The 19907-nt window shown below is 42.1% G+C and overlaps 1 protein-coding gene across 3 annotated transcripts in view; it reads right to left on the bottom strand.

Moving 5' to 3' along the window:
• The window catches only part of TTLL7 (tubulin tyrosine ligase like 7), a 137090-nt gene that overhangs the window by 67531 nt on the left and 49652 nt on the right, over nt 1-19907 (bottom strand). For all 3 annotated transcript variants that reach the window (XM_075615678.1, XM_075615679.1, XM_075615680.1), the window contains exons 8-10: nt 6295-6459; nt 5279-5437; nt 2511-2605 (exon numbers count right to left, since the gene is read on the bottom strand). In XM_075615678.1, coding sequence (XP_075471793.1) covers nt 2511-2605; nt 5279-5437; nt 6295-6459 — 419 coding nt within the window. The remainder of the gene's footprint in view (nt 1-2510; nt 2606-5278; nt 5438-6294; nt 6460-19907) is intronic.

The raw sequence follows: 19907 nt of genomic DNA, 5'->3' as shown, positions 1-19907 counted from the left end.
TGCTGCTTGTGTGTTCGATTCCAGCTGCGGTCACTTTATAGTCCGTGTGATATTGGGAAAGGAACATCTCCCTGTACCTCTGTTAGGTCATTTAGGTAACAGAACCATTGTTCTTTTCAGCTAAGATAACATTACTATTGTTCTTTTATTTCCAGCAGCACCCTGGCAGGAATCCACCCAGAGGAAATATAATTGTAAAGTTCTATGAATGTGATGCTATAGAAATAAAAGACGCTATTTTATTACAAAAGCATATTAGTTCCAACTGGAGCATGGTGCAACTTATCCCCATAACTTGGCAGCAGGATTGAGATACCGAACGTCTCAGTTTTGACAAACAAGCCGACTAGGAGCTGCAATGTTATTGAAAATATCAGTCCTGCCCGTGAGGACAGAGCAGCATTCTGTACATTTGGACGTAGTTAAACATGTTGACTCTAAAATATCATCAGTCTATTAGGAGAATGTTCTCAAACATGTTACTCAGTTTCAAGTAATAGCTGCTCATCGCCATTTCCAGTTAATGCCGGAAATGTAACTTTTATTCTGCTAGTCGCCTCTAAATATTATAGTTTTTCATTCTAAAAAGGACTTTTAAATTAATGAAACGTATTAAAGAACGGAGGAGTAGGGGACGTATTAAAGAACAGAGGAGTAGAGGGTATGATGCCTTTTATTGGACCAACAGATAGTTGATACGTTACAAGCTTCCAAACGTCTCAGGGTTCGTCATCAGGTATGGCAGAAATACAGAAGCAGAGGATATTATATACACAATGGGAGAGAGATGGTCACTAGTGGCAATAGATATGGAGAGGCAGTAAGATGTTATGACAGGGTGGATGCTGGCAGGGCAGTGTGGAAAAGAACAGAGAAGACATAGAAGGCGGCTATTTACTGTTCTGTAAAAGTAACCCAGGCCTAATAGCTGCTTGTTTTAAATTCATACAAATCAAAGGGCAGCCACGTGACATCCCCCCTAAATACATTGCCAAACTCGTCCACTTCCCCCTAACCCACTATGGGTTCAAACAATGGGCAAAACAAAGAGTACGTACGGGGCTCCGTTCAATGCACAACAAATACTCTAAGATACGAGGGTGAAAGCAAAGAAACACAGATGGTCTTGTAGATGGTCTTGTAGATGGTCTTGTAGATGGTCTTGTAGATGGTCTTGTAGATGGTCTTGTAGATGGTCTTGTAGATGGTCTTGTAGATGGTGGAAAGAGTTGTTTTTCCTGAGAAGAGCTGATTGGAGTCTCCAGCGTTTTATTTCCTACTTGGTTTATTTTGAAACTTTTTTTGGCATATTTCTTTTGTTTTTCCCATCCCCTTTGTTTGTTGTATTGTTTTATGTGTCTTTGTCATTGTGTGTTTATATGTAGTTTGTTTTAGTTTAAAGGTACATCACAATACACTTTTAATTATGTATATTGTTTGCCTTATCTCTAACAGTAGCGGTCCATATTTTTACTGCCTCATTATTTAGACCATAATTGATTAGAAACTACCTGGTCAGTTTTATCTCTACTGTGGCGCTGTAATCTTTTTCTTTGTTTTTATATATCTAAATATATATACACACACATACACTGTATATAATGTGTCTATATATTGTATGTATATATTTCTATATGCAGAATAAAGATGGCGACAAACGCAATAAAAAAAATTGGCGGGGGGGGTGTCAATGTCTTGCTACGCTACTAATCCAAGGGTGTAAGTGTGTATATAGACACACACTGTCTTGTTCCATTACACATCTTGTGTTTCCTGATTGTCTTGCTCACTATTACATTATAATGAAGTCGTCTCTTGGGCCTTGTCTAATAGTATTCACACTACCTGCCAGCATCTACCCTGTCCTAATATTTCACTTCCGCTCCATATCCATTGTGACACAATCTCTGTACAATACTGTACATGATATGCTCTATAACGGTATTTCTGCCATACCCGATAAGGAATCCAGAGGTTCAAAAACTTGTAATGTATAAACTATCTGTTGGTCCAATAAAAGGTAACACTACCTACCCCTCCCTCCTGTTATTTTACTACACGGAAGAATGGACCAATATAGCTTCCCACCCTTCTGTGCCAAATTCATTAAATACAGAGATTTGCAACCTCCAAGAACCAAAATCAATGTGTTTGTTCAAGGGTTAATTATTCGTTTACGCTATATTTTGGGGGGAAAAACAGTCGCAATTACAAAGATGCAGAGATCAGAGCGGAGTGAAAAGCAGTCTTTAGAAACGCCAATGGAAAGCCACTGGTCTTGAGTTTGTTTTGCTTCAACCCAGCATGGAAACGACTATCTTCTCTGCTGTCCGACAGGATCACAAAGCATTGATGTTTATAGGTTAAATATCTATCTATAGCCAACAATAAAAGGACAGCGAAAGAAGCTTATGAGAATTACAGAAGTAATGGCTTTCTGTGTCATTTAATCCCTCCAGTGCAGGTTGGGCAGATTACAGAGCACATACTGAAATGAGGAAGCACTTTACCTGATGTTGAGAAGTTTTAAAGCATTTAGCAAAACACCCTTTTTAACATCATAGTCAATTTTCTGGTCCGTCCCAAAGCTTGGAGCTCGATTAATCTATACAAAATAATCAATAATAAAAATAACATTGATTTGTTTTTTTACCAAGACAATTCTTATTCCTAAAAAAGCAAAGTGCTGTTGGCATTTCCAAATTTCCCCTATATATCTTATTTAAACTAAAAAGTCATTAGTTCTACAGAATTTATATACAGCAGTTCTATTTCTAGAACATTTCTAGCTCAACATGAACCAAATATGTAGAACACAAGGTTAATAATAGTGAAGAACAAGCCGTATGCGTAAAATACCTTCATGTTAGTGCAATTACTATACACTTTGTGATAGAAAGGTTCAGGTACTGTAGGCTGTATTTTTCTGTGATAACAATGTAAAGTGTAATCATATATGCATGTTAATGACACGCCTGGATAAAAGTGCTATTCACTAAGTTTCTCCTTTTTCAGGTCTTAATTAACAACACAAAGCCAGCTAGTACAAAATAGACGTGTGTAACAGTTAACTGTAAAACCAAACAACAGCGCCTGAGTGAAAATCTATTTTTAATCATTATGTCAACATGCATAATTAAAAGTACTCATATAAGCTAGATACAAATGTACCCAGCGTGTGCTGTCTCTAATTATGGCATTTAAATTTGCAAATGATTACAGTATTAGACTAGTAAAACTGGCAGCTAACAAGAGAAGGAATACATAAATACAAATCGAAGAAGCTAAAGTCATCTTTCTAATAAACCTACAGGAAAATTACCTCTTGTGGTACACAGACAAAGGCACACAGTTCTATTAAATTATCAATGAATCAGGTGAGACATGTACTTATCGTCATCTTTATTCATTTCCCGGTGTCACATCCTAATGCATGAAAACGTTTCAATAATATCTCCCAAAGTTGTATCAATTTTTACCTACTGAATCATGTGAACCGGATAAAGGGTTTTAAAAAAATCTAACCCTATTCAGGTACTTCTAAACGTGTAGTTGAATAATAGGTAATAATATAGCAATATTAAATATATATTTGCACCATCCATCTTTATTGATCCTTGGAAGTAAAAAAGAACAATGCTTTAATTCTGCTGTGCAAAGGCTGCAGATTGCTTACCTCCGACTGACTAACGAGACACTTTCTTGCTGATATTATGCTCATTGGTAGATGTCACCGTATGTACCTTATTAGCATCTTGGAGTGTCACAATGAATATGTCCCCAAGCGGTGTTATCACTTACTTGGCCCCTTATCTCGAGTAGTTGAGTGTACAGTAGAAATGTGGGAAACTGCCTCACTTTGAAGGTGTTTTGAAGAAAAAAAAAACACCAAAAAGTTTAATGAAACTTTTTGCACCAGAAGTTAGAGCGAAATGGCACGAAATGTTGTAAACTAGCAATTTGACTATTTTTACAGTGGCAAAATACGACTTTTTAAACTTATGTTTTTAAAGTTTGATTGAATTTAGAAAGCGGAAGTAATGTAAATTAATCGACTTTTAGCGTTAAGTAAACTTGTTGTGAACTTCGGGATCAAAGCAAACTTTTTCGCCCCAAAAAAGGGTGAAGTTTGCAAAGTTTGTCCATCTCTAGGAGTGGCGTAGCTGTTTTAAGGAACTAGCATTTGGGAATGAATTTGACCACTAAGGGCAGTTTTGATCTGGTTTATTAATTACATGAACCTGTAACTATAAAGGTTGGAAGTAACTTTAGACGGCATTAAATCACTTGACCTATTTAAAGGGAGAAGCAGACCTAGCATAATGGTAATGTGTTAATACAACTTTCTATGAATGTTAACTTCATCTCTAAAACAATTCAGCAGAAATACTAAAAAATAAAAGAGTTCAGCTCAATCCCGTTATAGCGCGGCGCTTGTGGCACAAAGAATCTCATCGCGTTATATGTGGACCACGTTACAAAATGTTATTTTGCGAAAATTGCACCCCTCAGGGGTTTTGCGACGGCCGGAGGGGGAGAGCTGGGAGAGCTGTCCCAGCTGTCCCAGAGCAGGTGGCGCTGTGGCATCCCCACGCAGGACGTACCCGGCATCAGCAGCAGCCGGCAGCTCTCTCCTCTCCCTGCTTCTGCCGTCAGCTTCCGGCTGACAGGGAGAGAGAGGAAAATCAGAGCCAACTCCCTTAAAGAGACAGTATGTCTCTGTGTGTGTGTGTGTCTCTGAGTGTGTGTGTCTGTCTGTGTGTCTGTAGTGTCTGTCTGTGTGTCTGTAGTGCCTGTGAGTGTGTGTGTGTGTGTGTGTGTGTGTGTGTGTGTGTGTGTGTGTGTGTGTGTGTGTGTGTGTGTGTGTGTGTGTGTGTGTGTGTGTGTGTGTGTGTGCGTCTGTCTGTGTGTCTCTGTGTGTGTGTGTGTCTGTCTGTGTATGTGTGTCTGTGTGTGTGTGTCTCTGTGTGTGGGGGGAGGGGGAGAGAGTGTGTGTGTGTGAGGTGGAGAGAGATTTGACGCCAGAGCCGAGGAGGGGGTGGGGTGCAGGCAGCCAGCTCCCTGCCACCTGGGACATGACAAGCCCTGGTCACCCCAGCATGGCACAGGAGAGGGTGGAAAACGGCATGGTAGGAGGTCTGCATCATGGTTCTGCATATTATTGGGAGCCACGCTCACATCGCGTTATAAGCGGATTCGCGTTGTAACGGATCGCGCTATAACGGGGTTGAGCTGTATATGAAAAGATCAAATGGATTCAATTCTACACCAACCTTACCTCAAGAAGCCATGGTTTTAATTTTCTGTCCAAAATAATGTCAAATCCCAAGACTTCAAAGCAGACACTCTCACTGCCAGGAGGTTGCCCGGGTCTACACATGCGATATGCATGGAGCACGTGGGGCTCCGCTACTATCAGTGTCATCACAACCAATTCCTATTGGGAAATGGCAGACACATTGAAAAAGAAAGGAGAGAGACAATAAGGAACCCATAACTTCTCAGCACCAAATCCTACGTCTTTTATTATATTTCCCAGGCTCCCATTCATTAGGTCAAGATGCGAGGGGGGGGGGGTATCACACCCCGATCTGGCATAACTCACACGCAAGTCAATCGAAATTTACGCCAGATCGCGGCGCTACAGCCAGCATCAGCACTTACCGATTCTCCCCCAAGTAATAGGGAAAGAACATTTATTTTTGTCTGGTTAAAAATGTTTATGTTAAGGCAACTTTGAAAAAACATGTACATTATATTCAGACAGGGCATACAAACATGTCCAAAAAGTAGAAGTTTCATTAACAAGTTACACATATAAATGGATTAATGTGTCAGTTTCTAGATCTTTTATTTATTCTGAATTTCATTTTAAATATGGCATATTAAGCATGCAAAATATTCATAAGCGCCAAATATTTTGTTATAAATTCAGTAGTCCTCACGACCCCACAACAGGTTAGGATTGAAGGATATCCCTGCTTCAGCACAAGTGGCTCAATCAGTGGCTCAGTCTTCGAATGCACCACCTGTCCAGAAGCAGGCATATCCTGAAAACCTGACCTGGGGGTGGGGGGGGGGGTGTCTTGAGGACTGGAATTGAGCACCGCTGTCCTAAACTAAGACTACTATTAACAAACTATTAACAGCCATTTACTATGTGTACTTTGTTTTTTTTGTTTTTTTTTTACCAAAATCATGTTGGATTTAAATATTACCATGGAGATGACCTACACTGCACTAGCAAACTGTAACACAGCAAATTCAAAAGCAAAATAGAAGACTGCCTCTTACAGAGATATCGTTCCAAAATTTTCCCACGTCATAGTCATTGGTTCGCAAGAATTCGGTAAACCATCTGATGGAGCGTTTGCTGCCTCGATCCTCAGTTTCATCCCGTCCAAAGTTTTCATTGTGTTTATTAACTGAATAGTTAGTGAGATGCATGTACAACTGGTTCTATAATGGAGATAAACAGAAAGGTTCTGAGAATACACAGCAAGCTGCCAGAGCACCATGGAAACAGAGCAATCAAAGGCATTAGTATGAGGTAAATTGGTACACACGTATAAATTGGCAATTTATTTTGCACAGTAAATAACACTGCGTCATCAGCACCATTCCAGGACTCAATATTTTGAATCATTTATCAAGTTGCTGCATATACTGTATGTGAGTTGCAAATATTCATCCAAGCAATAATTATATATAACGATAATATGTTCAGGGTTATTAGCATATTCCCTAGCAAAGTGAAATCCAACTGTCACCGTCAATAGTGTTTTATGTGCCAGAGAAAATGTTTTTACAAATTACACCTCTCCATCTGTCAGATCGTGGTCGGGACCATTCATTGTATCTCCTATGTTTTATCCCCTTTCATGATGTAAAACTAAGAAAACAGAAAACTGTTGTGTAACATACACATTAGCACAATGTCTCTTGACACAATCAGCCTGGAGTCTCCTTGCTATGCAGGGCGCTGCTGTAAATAACAAAATGCAGAGTGAATGGTGAACCAGATCTAACCTATGATTCCAGCTCACATTACTGCAGACTTTGTAGTACAGACTCGGAGTAGCTCATTCTTAAAAGCTGCCACCAGAAGATAGAACCTCTAGTTCTGTAATCTCTGGATGCTGGCTGCCTTTGTAAAGACAGTGTTTCGTTGTTTTTGTCATAGAACCTATATAATTTACATTTTCAGCTATGTCTGCTATTAGTTTTGCCTCAACACAAAGCTGGGATAAAGGTTAGATTTACTATCTCTTCTATTTTATCTCAAACATACTTGCCAGTTAAAACCAAGCTATCAAAAACCATTCTTGATGGTTCTAGCCTTAGCCTTTTTAGGCTTTAAGGCAGGGGTGGGCAACTCCAGTCTTCAAGGGCCACCAACAGGTCAGGTTTTAAGGATATCCCTGCTTCAGCACAGGAGTGCAGTCTTAGAATGAGCCACTGATTGAGCCACCTGTGCTGAAGCAGGCATATTTCAAACCTGACCTGTTGGTGGCCCTTGAGGACTGGAGTTGCCCGCCTCGCTTTAAGGGCTTTTCATATTTTAAAGAGCTGCTTGCTAAGCCCCAGAATGCTAAGTGGATTGACCTTAATTGTCTCTACAGGTTTGAAATCAGGAATGAAAACAAGGTAATCCATTGGCCAACCATAAGGTCTTTTGGAAGGAACAGCCCTCTCACTCATCTGTGTCTGAAGCTTTTTCTCAGCCTTGCTCCCGCACCCCGAGGAACAATGTTTGTATTTGGGATGGTAACGTGCCGAGCTGAAGTGATTGCTAATGTGGCTCGAACCTTTTGTTTCTAGGTCACTGGCTTAACGTGTGGCTATATGGACTTGTCGGTGCTGCTGCCTTCGCCTGTTTACGCGGCTCTGCAGAAAGACAATGATTGATCTCCCTTCTGATCTGGTATTTTATTGCAAAATGCCAAAACATGAGTGCCTGAATGACAGGCTGCACACGCTATGCATGGCGGAGCTGTGTAACTGCATCTCACACTGTCATACAACACTGCTTAAGCAGCACCTGGAGTGCACTGATGAGACCGCAGTCTGCCTCCGGAGAGCCCGGGATGAAGCTGCCCTAGTGTCAGAAATGATCGCACGCTCACAATGTCACTCTTCTGGAAATCTATATCGCCTCCCTGATCCTTTCCACTTTTAAACGGTAGTAGTCAGTTAGCAAATTGATAAAGGCCACATTTGGTAATTGGTCCACTTATAGTAAGTAGTAAGGTACATCCCCACATAGAATGAAAACCACACAATTACATTTAAACTGAAACATAAAAAGTAAATAATGAATCAGTCGGCTTTCAAATCCTTTGTGACTACAAGTGAGCTGCAATTACACCATCTTCTCTGCCTCTTCGTCTTCGTTTCATGTGACTGGAGCTCCACCTACAGGGCTTCTGTAAAACTGCGAGCATCAGGTAATAAGATGTCTCACCTCAATCCTTCCAGAACACGAATAAGAAAATGACATTTGTAAATAAATACGTTGTGCTCTGTGTCGTTATTACACTTCCCTCCTTTAATCTGTAAAAATTCAGTTTTTAAATATTAATTTTAAAGGGTGCCTACTCCTACACAGATTATTCTGCACCTTGCGTTACTGTATTTGCATATTTACACGTTTTTAAGGACTCCAAGGGAAGGTTGATGTGAGAGGATAGTTGTAGATACCTGAACATTTCCCCATATTTAAGACTTTCTGCCATCAGTTGCAAACACCCTCATGAATAAAAGCACACACAATTACCCCCACTTTTTTATGCATGTCAAGGACATACTGGGGTGATGATAATAATAATAATAATAATAATAATAATAATAATAATAATGTAGACTAGTTGAATTGTATCATTTGCCTCATGGCCATTATATAATGGACTTCATAGGACTTAATCATTATGCCACTTAGACTTAACTTGATAAAGACCGTTAAGGTCGAAACGTTGTGTTTGGCTAAATAAATTAGTTTGAAATACTTCACATCCGTGTGCCCTGTCTTCCTTCAGCTACTAGGACATTGGATTCCACCATGAAGAGAGAGAGACGGGTTAAAAACAAAATGGAGAAAAGATACGTTTTTATCACGACACAGTATTAAGATCCACTCAGAAACAGGAAGCTATTATATGCAATCATCACTGGCAATATCCAAACCTATTGGGAACGTCACCATGATCGCCATTTTTATTATTTTTGTATATAAGTAATTCTTTTCAAAATAAACGTTTCTTTTTGTATGCAAAGACTAGAATGCCGAGTTCTGTTATGCTGGAGTAATCTATAAAAAAAACCAGGGCATTTACCAGTAGGAGTGTCTGTGGGACCAGGGCTGCAGACACATTTCCTGGGGCCCAGGACTAGAATAATGACCCCCCCCCCCCCCATCAGCCATCTTGCGAGCCCCCCATTTTACACCTCACAGCCCCCTCTATCCCCCCCTTCCCATGTATTTCTCCCCCCTCCGTCTCCCGACTCTCACTCATTCCTTCCCCCTGCATGTATTTATCTTCCCTGCGTCTCACTCTTACGCCCTCTTTTCCTCACTCACTCCTTCCCCCCTTACGCCCCTTCTCTCCTCTCACTCTCTCCCCCCTCTGTCAATTACCCCACTCTCACTTAATTCCCCCTCCTCTTACACAATCACCCCCCACAAAATACATACCAAAAACCCCACCCCCAATGCAAAAAACCTTCCCACCCCCCCCCAATACATACCAGACCGCCCCCCCAAAACATATTAAAAGAACACCCCACAAATGCATATAGAAAAAAGCCCCCCACCCCCGAATACATATATATATATATATAATAAACACCCCCCAAATGCGTATAAAATAAAGACTTACCTTGGGGATGGATGGTCTCAGGCCGGGCCCGGTGGCTGCAGGGAGCCCGGCTGTTGGCCCTCTTGTTGCCACTGGTCCCGGCTCTCCCCAGCTGCAGGCCTCTCCCTCAGTGACTGTCCCACGCTGACCTTCTGACTTCGGCACGCGCTGGCACTCTCTCTCTCTCTCATGCCGGTGAGTGCCGGAAGCGGAGCCCAGCTTGCTTCCGGCGCATGTCAGCATCAGACGCTCGGCGTGGAACAGTCAGTGAGGGAGGCCTGCAGCTGGGGAGAGCCGGGCACGGCGGCAACGCCGACCAGCCGGGTCCCCCACAGCCACTAGGCACAGGAGACTTGCCCCAGCTCTCCTTCCCCCCTGTCGGCGACCCTGTGTGGGACAGTAGCCATAAGTACAGGCTATTGGAGTGCTTCAGTTAAGAGGTAAGTTTTAAGTGTACTGTAGGTATTAAGTCCCATACCATGCAATGGAAGAGTACGAGAGAAGACAAGAAGAAAAAAAGACAATTGTGTGAGCACCTACTATAGGTTATAATATCAAAAGTGGATGGCACTGGAGTGAAGGCCTCAAACATCACTGAATTACAGCATTAAAACACCTGAAGATAGTACTCAAGCTTTCTTTATTTTAGGGGTTTTTCCCACATTAGATTAGTCCAAAATAGAACAAGACAAATCTTTTATTTGGGCGGTTTCTTTTTTTTATTATTCCCTATTTAGATTAAATTTACAAAAGGTAATACGTTTGGGTTTTTTTTAACCACCATTGGATTACTCCAGGACACGGTGTGATCCTGCAGATTCCTGGACTCCATCTTCAACAAGGTCGGACAATCCTCACCCACCACTCTGTGGCAGGTGGGGACGCTATGCCATCAACTGGATCACAGGTGGCCAACTCCAGTCCTCAAGGGCCACCAACAGGTCAAGTTTTCAGTTCCACGACTGAGCCACCTGTGTACCAGGGTATCCTGAAAACCTGACCTGTTGATGGCCCTTGAGGACCAGAGTTGGCCGGATGACAATGATCTGTCCATGACATTATTTTTACCGTAATATTGCTGGATATTTTAATGTTGGTAAAACACACACAAGGTCGCAGATAATGTCGCTCATAACTGTTTGTAAAGAACAGTCCATATTATCTCCTATTTAGACAAAATGCTTCATATCGCGTTGTTTTCTGTTTCTAATCGTTTAGTTCAAAGTATCTCAATGCTGTTTAAAAAAAAGACTAAATGAACTGCAGCCTGTTTTGGGTTTTTACCATGTGGCTGCATTCACCGAATCATTAGTCCATTTTGGGAACTCCAGTAATGTTCATCTTTAAAACATTTTTCATAATTATGTTGTTTATCTAACAAACTTTGGCTGTAGCTGGAAAACAGCAGTTACTGTGTAAGTGTTCTTCAGTTTGTAATGTATAATTACAGTAAATGATATTGCAGATTTGCCTGGAATGTTTGTTCCAGATAAAGTTTCCAATGAGATCAGTGTATCCGGTCTTGTAGCTATGTAAAGACTTGCTGTATATTAAAGACAGAGTAGATTTCTATATACTTATGATAGATCCAAGCACCGGGTTAAAATCAGCCTACATTTAGAAAAAACAAACACGTGTTAGTGTGGCCGAGTAGCGTAGTGGGAAAGGAAACAGCCTTTGAAGTGGGTGAAACATGTTCAAGATCTAATGCCTACTTCTTGTGATCACAGATCACACGCCTCCCTTTATGGCAGTCACCAAATACTACACTTTATGATCCCCAGGAGACTGATCTGTCAGATGAACAGTCTTCCAAACATAAATTGATTAACAAATACCATTACCTCCCTCTTTGTGAAAGGAACATTAAACTCTATTCTTCAGTTAATGCATCGGTATGATAGTAGAGGTTTTCCTTCAGGGATTATTACGTCGGTGTGGTATATATGGCCACTCCACATGGGTTACCGCAACTCCGGGGCTGGATTCAGGCGCTGGGTGAAGGGTTGTAGAATAATTGGCGCCAGGAAATTCTTTTATTGAGGTCCCTAGGCATGGGGACCACACACCACACGTTATACAACGTTATAATGTTTCTTTACTGTTATCGATGCTTTAGGCGCTTCCCTGAATGCCCGCTCTTAACACTCACAGGGAGGTATATCTCTTAGTTGCTTAATTTTCCCGAGACCAGGGCCCCCCTCTTCGGTTCTGGATAGCCCTCCGTGTTATCCCAGTAATGCTGGGCCCAGTGAGACTCCCAAACGGGTCCTGTACAAGTGACCCCAATCCATTTTTCAGTGCGGGAACTGCCAATTCCCTGTAGCCGGAAAGGACTGTTAATGCAGATCCGCGGTTAGAGCCGATCCGTCGGCACCCAGGAGTCCTCGTTTCTGAGGCCCTCTGTGCCATACCATTTGGATACTTCAAATATTATTTTGAACTCCCTTAGTCTTATTTTGGGATTCTGACTTAAAGGGTACCATCCCCATCTACAACATAATAAATAGTGGGGCCTGGTCTGTGCTATTACTTTATAAACATTACTCATCCACTCTCCCAGAAGATCCTCTACTCTTGTCCTCCTGGAACCTACCTTCTCAAACTTTTCCCTTCCCTTATATACTCTCAGTGATGATATGACAACACAGGGTGGGACCCAGTACACGCTAACCATACCCGTAACCATTTAGAGGAGAGGAGGGTTACAATATATATATATTACAATATATATATATATACACATACATACATATGTACATACATACACACAAAAGTAAAAAAACAAGATCTGTACTATGTAATGTCCAAACCATTTTGACAGGCCTCAATCATGTGCTTTGGTTTGAATTCACACACAGCTTTATGCAGCCCCTCTTAGCATCATTCTCTTGATATGTTGGTTCCTTTTCTTGGCTCCAGAGATTTTCTGAGAACCCAGTATCTTTCTGTTTCTGTAATATCCTCGTGGTTTCTAGATCCTCTTTTGTCTTTTGTTGAAGGATTAGTTTTGGTCTTATAAAGCACTTAAACATATTTGAATTATAATACAATAAGTGCAACAAGCAAAATTGGACAATAGGAAAGAAAATCCCTGCCCGGAGAGTTTACAATCTAAGTGGTATGTTGGGAGACTTACAGAGAAAGCAGGTGAGGGAATAAGTGCAGTAGTATGGTAGTGCTTGGTAGGAGCGACTGCGGGTGTGGGACAGTAGCGATGAATCTACAGATGCAGCCGCCTTTATCCGAACATTTCGCGGGTTGTATTCCTTAGCATACCCGGTCACTGTGCGTGATTTCTTGAAATTTTCCCGCGTTAAGACGCGAGTTTACTAGTATTTTGATCGAGTGCAGAAAATTGCATTTTAGCGTTGTCTGCGATACCGTCGAGAAACTCAAGTGGGCGATCGCAAGTTGTTGTCGTAAAAAATCTAATTGCAATTCAATCTGTTTTTTATTCCCGTACAGTACTTCAAGTGTGTGTGTAATTGTAATTTTAAGATTAAAAATATGAGTTCAGATACAGTTTATGGGAAAGAAGTTCTTTCTGAGGCTCCTTAGCTTTTAGCCATACAAAAATTCTCGAACTGTAGAAGATTTAAAATATGAACACACACAACAAAAAGTATTTTTAACTAATTAAATGTTTTATTTGTACAGGATAATAAAGTTTAAGTTAAATTGGAACCTTGTTGAAACGCATATGCGTGTCATCACATTTCTGCGCATGTGTGTATGTTAAATTGGAATCTTGTTGAAACGCATATGCGTGTCACCACGTCTGCGCATGCGTGTATGTCAAATTGGAACCTTGTTTAAACGCATATGTGTCATCACATTTCTGCGCATGCGTGTCATTATGTAACCTTGTTCAGAATTACATTACTGTACAGTAAGATACAGTATAGTGCGTTTCCTAACTGTACTGTAAGTGTATGTAAGAGAAAAACCGACTGAGGAGCTCAAAGGTAACACCTAATGGCGTCTGCCATGCCTTCTGTAGCAATGGAAATAGGGAGATTCTGGGGAGAGATAAAGAGAGTAATGCTGCTATGTGTGACAAAATGTCCATATAGTATCATGCAGAAAGACAGGATCAGCCTGGAGTAACACTTAACTCACGATACAGCCATCTTCTGTGTGTCTGTGACTCTCACTCCCTCTCTCCTGGTGTCAGTGTGTGCGCACACAGATGACGTCACTCCCCGGCGCTGGCTCGATCCGGAGCATTGGTGTAAGGGTCTGGGAGTCACGCCGCCCTCGGCGTGCTCCCCACTCACCTGCAGCTCCGCCGGGTCCTCCCGCGGCACGCAGGCAGCCTTCCTCCAAGACGCCGATCGCAGCTCCACGTGGGCGCGCGCGCACGCCAATGCCCTTCTTCTACTGTTGGGTCGGCGGGTATGCCCGGTCACACGCCCGCAAGCGCAGCTACACGGAGGCGCGGCCACACGGAGCCGCACCAACCCCTTAAAGGCACAGCACCTCAAACTATTGTGCAATCAAATGCAGTCTTACTACTGGGCTTTATGGCTCCTCCCCTGGGACTCATGCTGGACCTATCCCTGCCGTAGCCTGGCCCTTCCACACACCCCCACCTTGCTGCGCTGCTATTGGACCCTCTCTCCTATATATACCCTACAGTGTCACTGACTCGTTGGCTGAGCATAGAACCAGTTGTTCTCATCACTCTCTGCCTCCCTAGTCCTGTCTTGTCCTTTCTTGTTTTGCAGTCTTCCTTGTGTACCGAACCGGCTTCCGCTACGACTACCCGCACCACTGGCATCCCGAACTCAGCATACGGCAACACGACTCTCCGCACCTCTGGCATCCCCGAACCCGGCAAACGGTAAACGATTACGTCCTTCTCTCTAACCCCGGACTTGGCAAACAGCACCCTCTACCATCCGTACCTCTCCTGCCCCGATACGGACTCCCAGACCACTCTACTCTCAAGACGTGCCCTCGTGGCTGTGGGTGGCGTTATATCCTATCCCACCTCAGCACCGCGGTCCCGTCTCGTTTGTGGTGAGCACGTCCTGACAATTGGAGAAAGAGAAAGATCGATGCCGCTGCCTTTCCAAGAAGCACAGGGACTCACCAGGTAAAAATAAAACTGAAGTTTATTCTAACAACATTAAAAATGAACACTCAGGACGAACAAAAATAGAGCAACCTCCTCCCACGCGTTTCGGGCATGCACTGCCCTTTCTCATGTCGGAAACGCGTGGGAGGAGGTTGCTCTATTTTTGTTCGTCCTGAGTGTTCATTTTTAATGTTGTTAGAATAAACTTCAGTTTTATTTTTACCTGGTGAGTCCCTGTGCTTCTTGGAAAGGCAGCGGCATCGATCTTTTTCTTTCTGGAAGTGTATGTAAACAGTAAATGCAACTTATTTTAAGGATTTTTATAGTGTATGTCAAAGATATATTTGATACAGTATATTTAAATGACATCAGTACTTTATTTATAGTACTACTGTAAGTTTATTTAAGCACTAAAAGCAACTTAATTTCAAGATTTATATATACGGTATGTCAGATATTTTTATATATATTTAAATGCCTTTACAACTTTATATTACAGTATGTACAGTATAGTGCTACTGGAAGTGTATCTAAACAGTAAATGCACCTTATTTGCAAGATGTTTATACTGCTAATGAAATGCTTCATTTAAGAGGTGAGTTTTAAGGGAGAAGATGCTTGGCGTATACAAAGTGTGAGTGAATTCCACAGGTAAGGAGCAGCGAGGGAAAAATGTTTAAGGCGAGAGAGCAGTAGAGGTGAAAAGGGAGGAAAGGAGATAGTTATGGAGTAGAGAACAGGAGATGAGAAGTGATATAACGAGAGAGAGAGAGAGAGAGAGAGAGAGAGAGAGAGAGAGAGAGAGAGAGAGAGAGAGAGAGAGAGAGAGAGAGAGAGAGAGAGAGTGATCGAAGTCAATATGTAAGGGAGGAGCAGATGAGTGGAGAGCCCTGAAGGAAAGGAGAAGAACTATGTAGGTGATACGATATGTGATGGGAAGCCAGGAGAGAGGTTTAGGGAGGAGATGAGCAGAATTTTTGATAGATTGCAAAGGATAAAGTTGTTAGTCAGGGAGGTCTGTTATCAGTATGTTACAATAATCCAGACAGGGGAGGATAAGGGCATGCATAAGAGTGTTTGCAGTAGATTGAAAGGAAAGGGCAGATCTTGGCAATATTACGGAGGAAGACGCGACAATGCCGTGAATGTGAATGGAGAAAAGTCAGATGTCACTCTGGGGCAACGTGCTTTGGCAACAGCATACATGGTAGTACCGTTTACTGTGATGGAAAAAGGGGATATCAGTCCAGGTTTAGTGGGAAATATGGGTAGCTCAGTTTCAGGTGGAGGAAGGTAGAGCCAGGAGCCAATCAGAGAATTGGGACAGGGTTTCAGGTTATAAAATACAATCATCTGCATGGAGATTATACCTAAGGCCAAAAGAGTTGATGTGGTCACCAAATGAGAAAAAGAGAGGTCCCAGAACAGAGCCCTGAGGTAACCAACAAACTGATCAACAGAAGATGAACACGTTAGCAATACAGACCGAAAATGTGCGATGGGAGAGATATGATGAAAATCAGGAGAGAGTTTTGTTGCGGATACCAAGAGAACTTAGAATATGAAGGAGAAGAGAGTGATCAACAGTACAAAGGCAGCAGAGAGATTGAGTAGTATTGGTAGGGAAAAAAGTGACCTTGGGATTTAGCTTCTTGTAGATCGTTGACTACTTTAGTGAGCACAGTCTCTGTTGAGTGAGCTGTATGAAATCCAGATTGTAGAGAGTCCAGGAGGGCGTGGGAATTAAGAAAGTTGATTATATGGGAAAACACAATACGTTCTAGCAGTTTGGAGGAAAAAGGAAGGAGGGATGCAGCTCGGTCAGCAAAGGAGTGAGTCGAAGTCAAGGAAAGAACATGAAGCATTGTAGAGTGTCTGAAAATGTTGGAAGCAAAATATGGGATCTGTACCCACGTTGTGGTTGAAGGAATCCCTCAAACTGGATAAGTGGATTCAGGACCCCCTTCACCCCAGGAGTGAGTGTAAGAAGGAGATCAAACGAGATTAAACTAGGAGACTGATAACAGGGCTGGCAGGAAAGAAGTTCTGTAATATTCTGCAGAAAGATATTAGTGCGGCAAAAGAATGTGCAATCTTCACTAATAAACAGCTGCAAGAATAACACGTGGAATAAAACACATTTACATTGTCATTAGTGAAAATAGAAAATAGAAAATATTGAAAAATGTTATTTCAGAGTAGAGTATTTACTGTATTATTGCTGCTATATTGCAAGAAATGTTGTCGGAAGATACACGTTCAAGCAAAAGAGGACTTGCCCCTGCATTCCAAAATACCTCATTCTCTCTAGAAATGGGCAACCCTTTCACCCAAAAATCAGCAAATCTTCGTATCTGAGTTCAGAAAAATTTGCCGCTGTTTTTTTCCCCTTTATCCTCGAGTGCTGAAAGCCTCGTGGCTCTTTTCATTTTATTATTAGATGTTTTGCGAACTTTCATGTTTGGCCCACCTAACGGAAAAGTTTGCAAAAACGAACTAACGGAAACCTTCATTTTTTATTGCACTAGTAAGGGAAACGTAGTCTTTGAGCGGATTTCCATGATTAGAGAGTTGCTTGTTAGAAAATACTTCAGCCAAGTCCACTGACCACACTGGGAGCGTGTGTGGCAGCCACAACAATGTGGTCTTACTTTCATTTTCCTCCCTCGCTCTTTAAATTAGTGGCTAATTAAACCGGTGCCAATGACGCGGCTTCAGCTGTTTATGCTGCTTCTGTAGTGAAATCTCATAGCAATTTATACTTTTTATATATTATTAACCTGTTGTTTGTTTGTGCATCAATATACCGCATCAGTCTGGCGTGCGGGAAACACGGATATATCGCTCTCGTTACCTTTTTAGGATTTTGTAATATGCAGCTACTGTATTAAACGCAATTGTATTCACTAAATAAGATGATTGTCATGTTATTGTGGAACAAAATATGGAATTTTAAACTTATACAATGCAAATACAATGAAATGACCACCTGGTATTTCTATTTAATATATCACATATTGTGCTGTATAATGAATTCAGACTCTCAAAGGAGAGTAAAAGGGCGAGTTACCATTTACACGCGCGCACCATTCTGTCTTTATACAAATAACAGGGAGATTTAATACCCAGACTGCTGGGAGTAATTCCCCACTCTCCCCCAGTTCCTGAGATACTTACAGTTTTAGTTGCCATTGTAACTTTCTGGAATATAAACAATTCTATACAAGGAAGCCGTGGTATCATCACCCTGGCTTCCTATTGGCCCGCAGGCCCCATAAGATTTGGTGGCCATTTTGATTTCCTAAAATGTGAGGAAAACACTAGCAACTAAAATGGTGCCTCAAGTAACCTCATTCACTTTAATGTGCCATAAAGTGTCTTCCAGTGCCACAGTGACCCTAATGGTATAGCATGGCCTTGTATATATGACCCGGAGTGACCCTAATGGGATAGCATGGCCTTGTATATAAGACCCGGAGTGACCCTAATGGGATAGCATGGCCTTGTACATATGACCCGGATTGAAACGAATGGAATAGCATGGCCTTGTATATACAGTATGACCCAGAATGACCCTAATGGAATAGCATGGCCTTGTACATATGACCCGGAGTGACCCTAATGGGATAGCATGGCCTTGTATATATGACCTGGAGTGACCCTAATGGGATAGCATGGCCTTGTATATATGACCCGGAGTGACCCTAATGGAATAGCATGGCCTTGTTCATATGACCCAGGGTGACCCTAATGGAATAGCATGGCCTGGCATATATGACCCAGAGTGATCCTAATGGAATAGCATGGCTTTGTATATATGACCCAGAGTGACTGCGACAGGGTGAAGTCAAGTACTGATAATTATGCCTGGGAAACATACATCTGAGTCCTTCATCCAGCACTGAGAAGGTTAACCATGCAATAGTGTACTGTGTAAGGAAAATTAAATTGCCCCAATCAAGCCCTAAAGTTCTCCTCACTAGAACATTTAGAAACTTTAACCCACAACAGTTTCTGGCAGATCTTACCAATTGCCCTTGGTACAGAATCGCTTTAATTCCCGACCCCGATTCTGCGCTCGACTATTTCCAATCCGAGTTCTTAAAACTCTGTGATACCCATGCTCCACTACGCAGAATAAGGGTACGGGGGGCCCACCTTCCATGGGTTACAACTGACCTTATAGCACTCTCCCAGTTCAGGGATGGCTTGTGGAAAAGCTACAAAGTAACTGGCACTACCAAGGATCTCAAACACTACAGATGCATGAGGAACATGTGCACAAGGCAAACAAGACATGCAAAAGCACTATATTACTCTGACAATCTCCACCAAAATACATCAAACCCAGCTAACTTCTGGAAGGTTATCAATAACATATTCCAGCCTTCTAACCATCAACAACCAAGTAATATCACTAAGGGGGATATTACTCTGACAAACCCCACCGACATTGCAAATGCATTCAATGATTACTTTGTGGGGAGTGCTTACGTATTAGCAAAACGCAACCCGAATTACAAACATGAATCTCACCCTTGGAGTACCCATATAGACCCACCCCCTCCCAACACTGCCCACAGTTTTCCATTTGGCCCAGTATCCGAAGAGGAGATTACACAAGCGCTCCTCAAATTAAAACCAAGCAGCCAATGTGGACCTGACTTACTGCAATCTAAGTTCCTAAGACTTGGTGCCCCAGCCATTGCCAATTCTATTGCTTCCATAGTCAACACTTCCTGTCTGCAGGCCATATCCCTAAGACCTGGAAAACTGCCAGAGTTGTCCCAATCTTCAAAAGTGGGGACAAAAACACTGTCTCAAACTACAGGCCAATTTCTCTTCTGCCAATACTATCCACAGTCATGGGAAAATGTGTTCATTCCCAATTAAGCGATTACTATACCAAGAAAAATTTCCCTAGCCAATTCCAATCTGGGTTTCGTCCCAAACACTCCACCGTAACTACC

The sequence above is a fragment of the Ascaphus truei genome, chromosome 10, assembly GCF_040206685.1.
Source record: "Ascaphus truei isolate aAscTru1 chromosome 10, aAscTru1.hap1, whole genome shotgun sequence".
NCBI classification, from domain to species: domain Eukaryota; kingdom Metazoa; phylum Chordata; class Amphibia; order Anura; family Ascaphidae; genus Ascaphus; species Ascaphus truei.
Note: the sequence above shows the minus strand (reverse complement) of the source record. Positions and strands in the feature narration are given on the sequence as shown.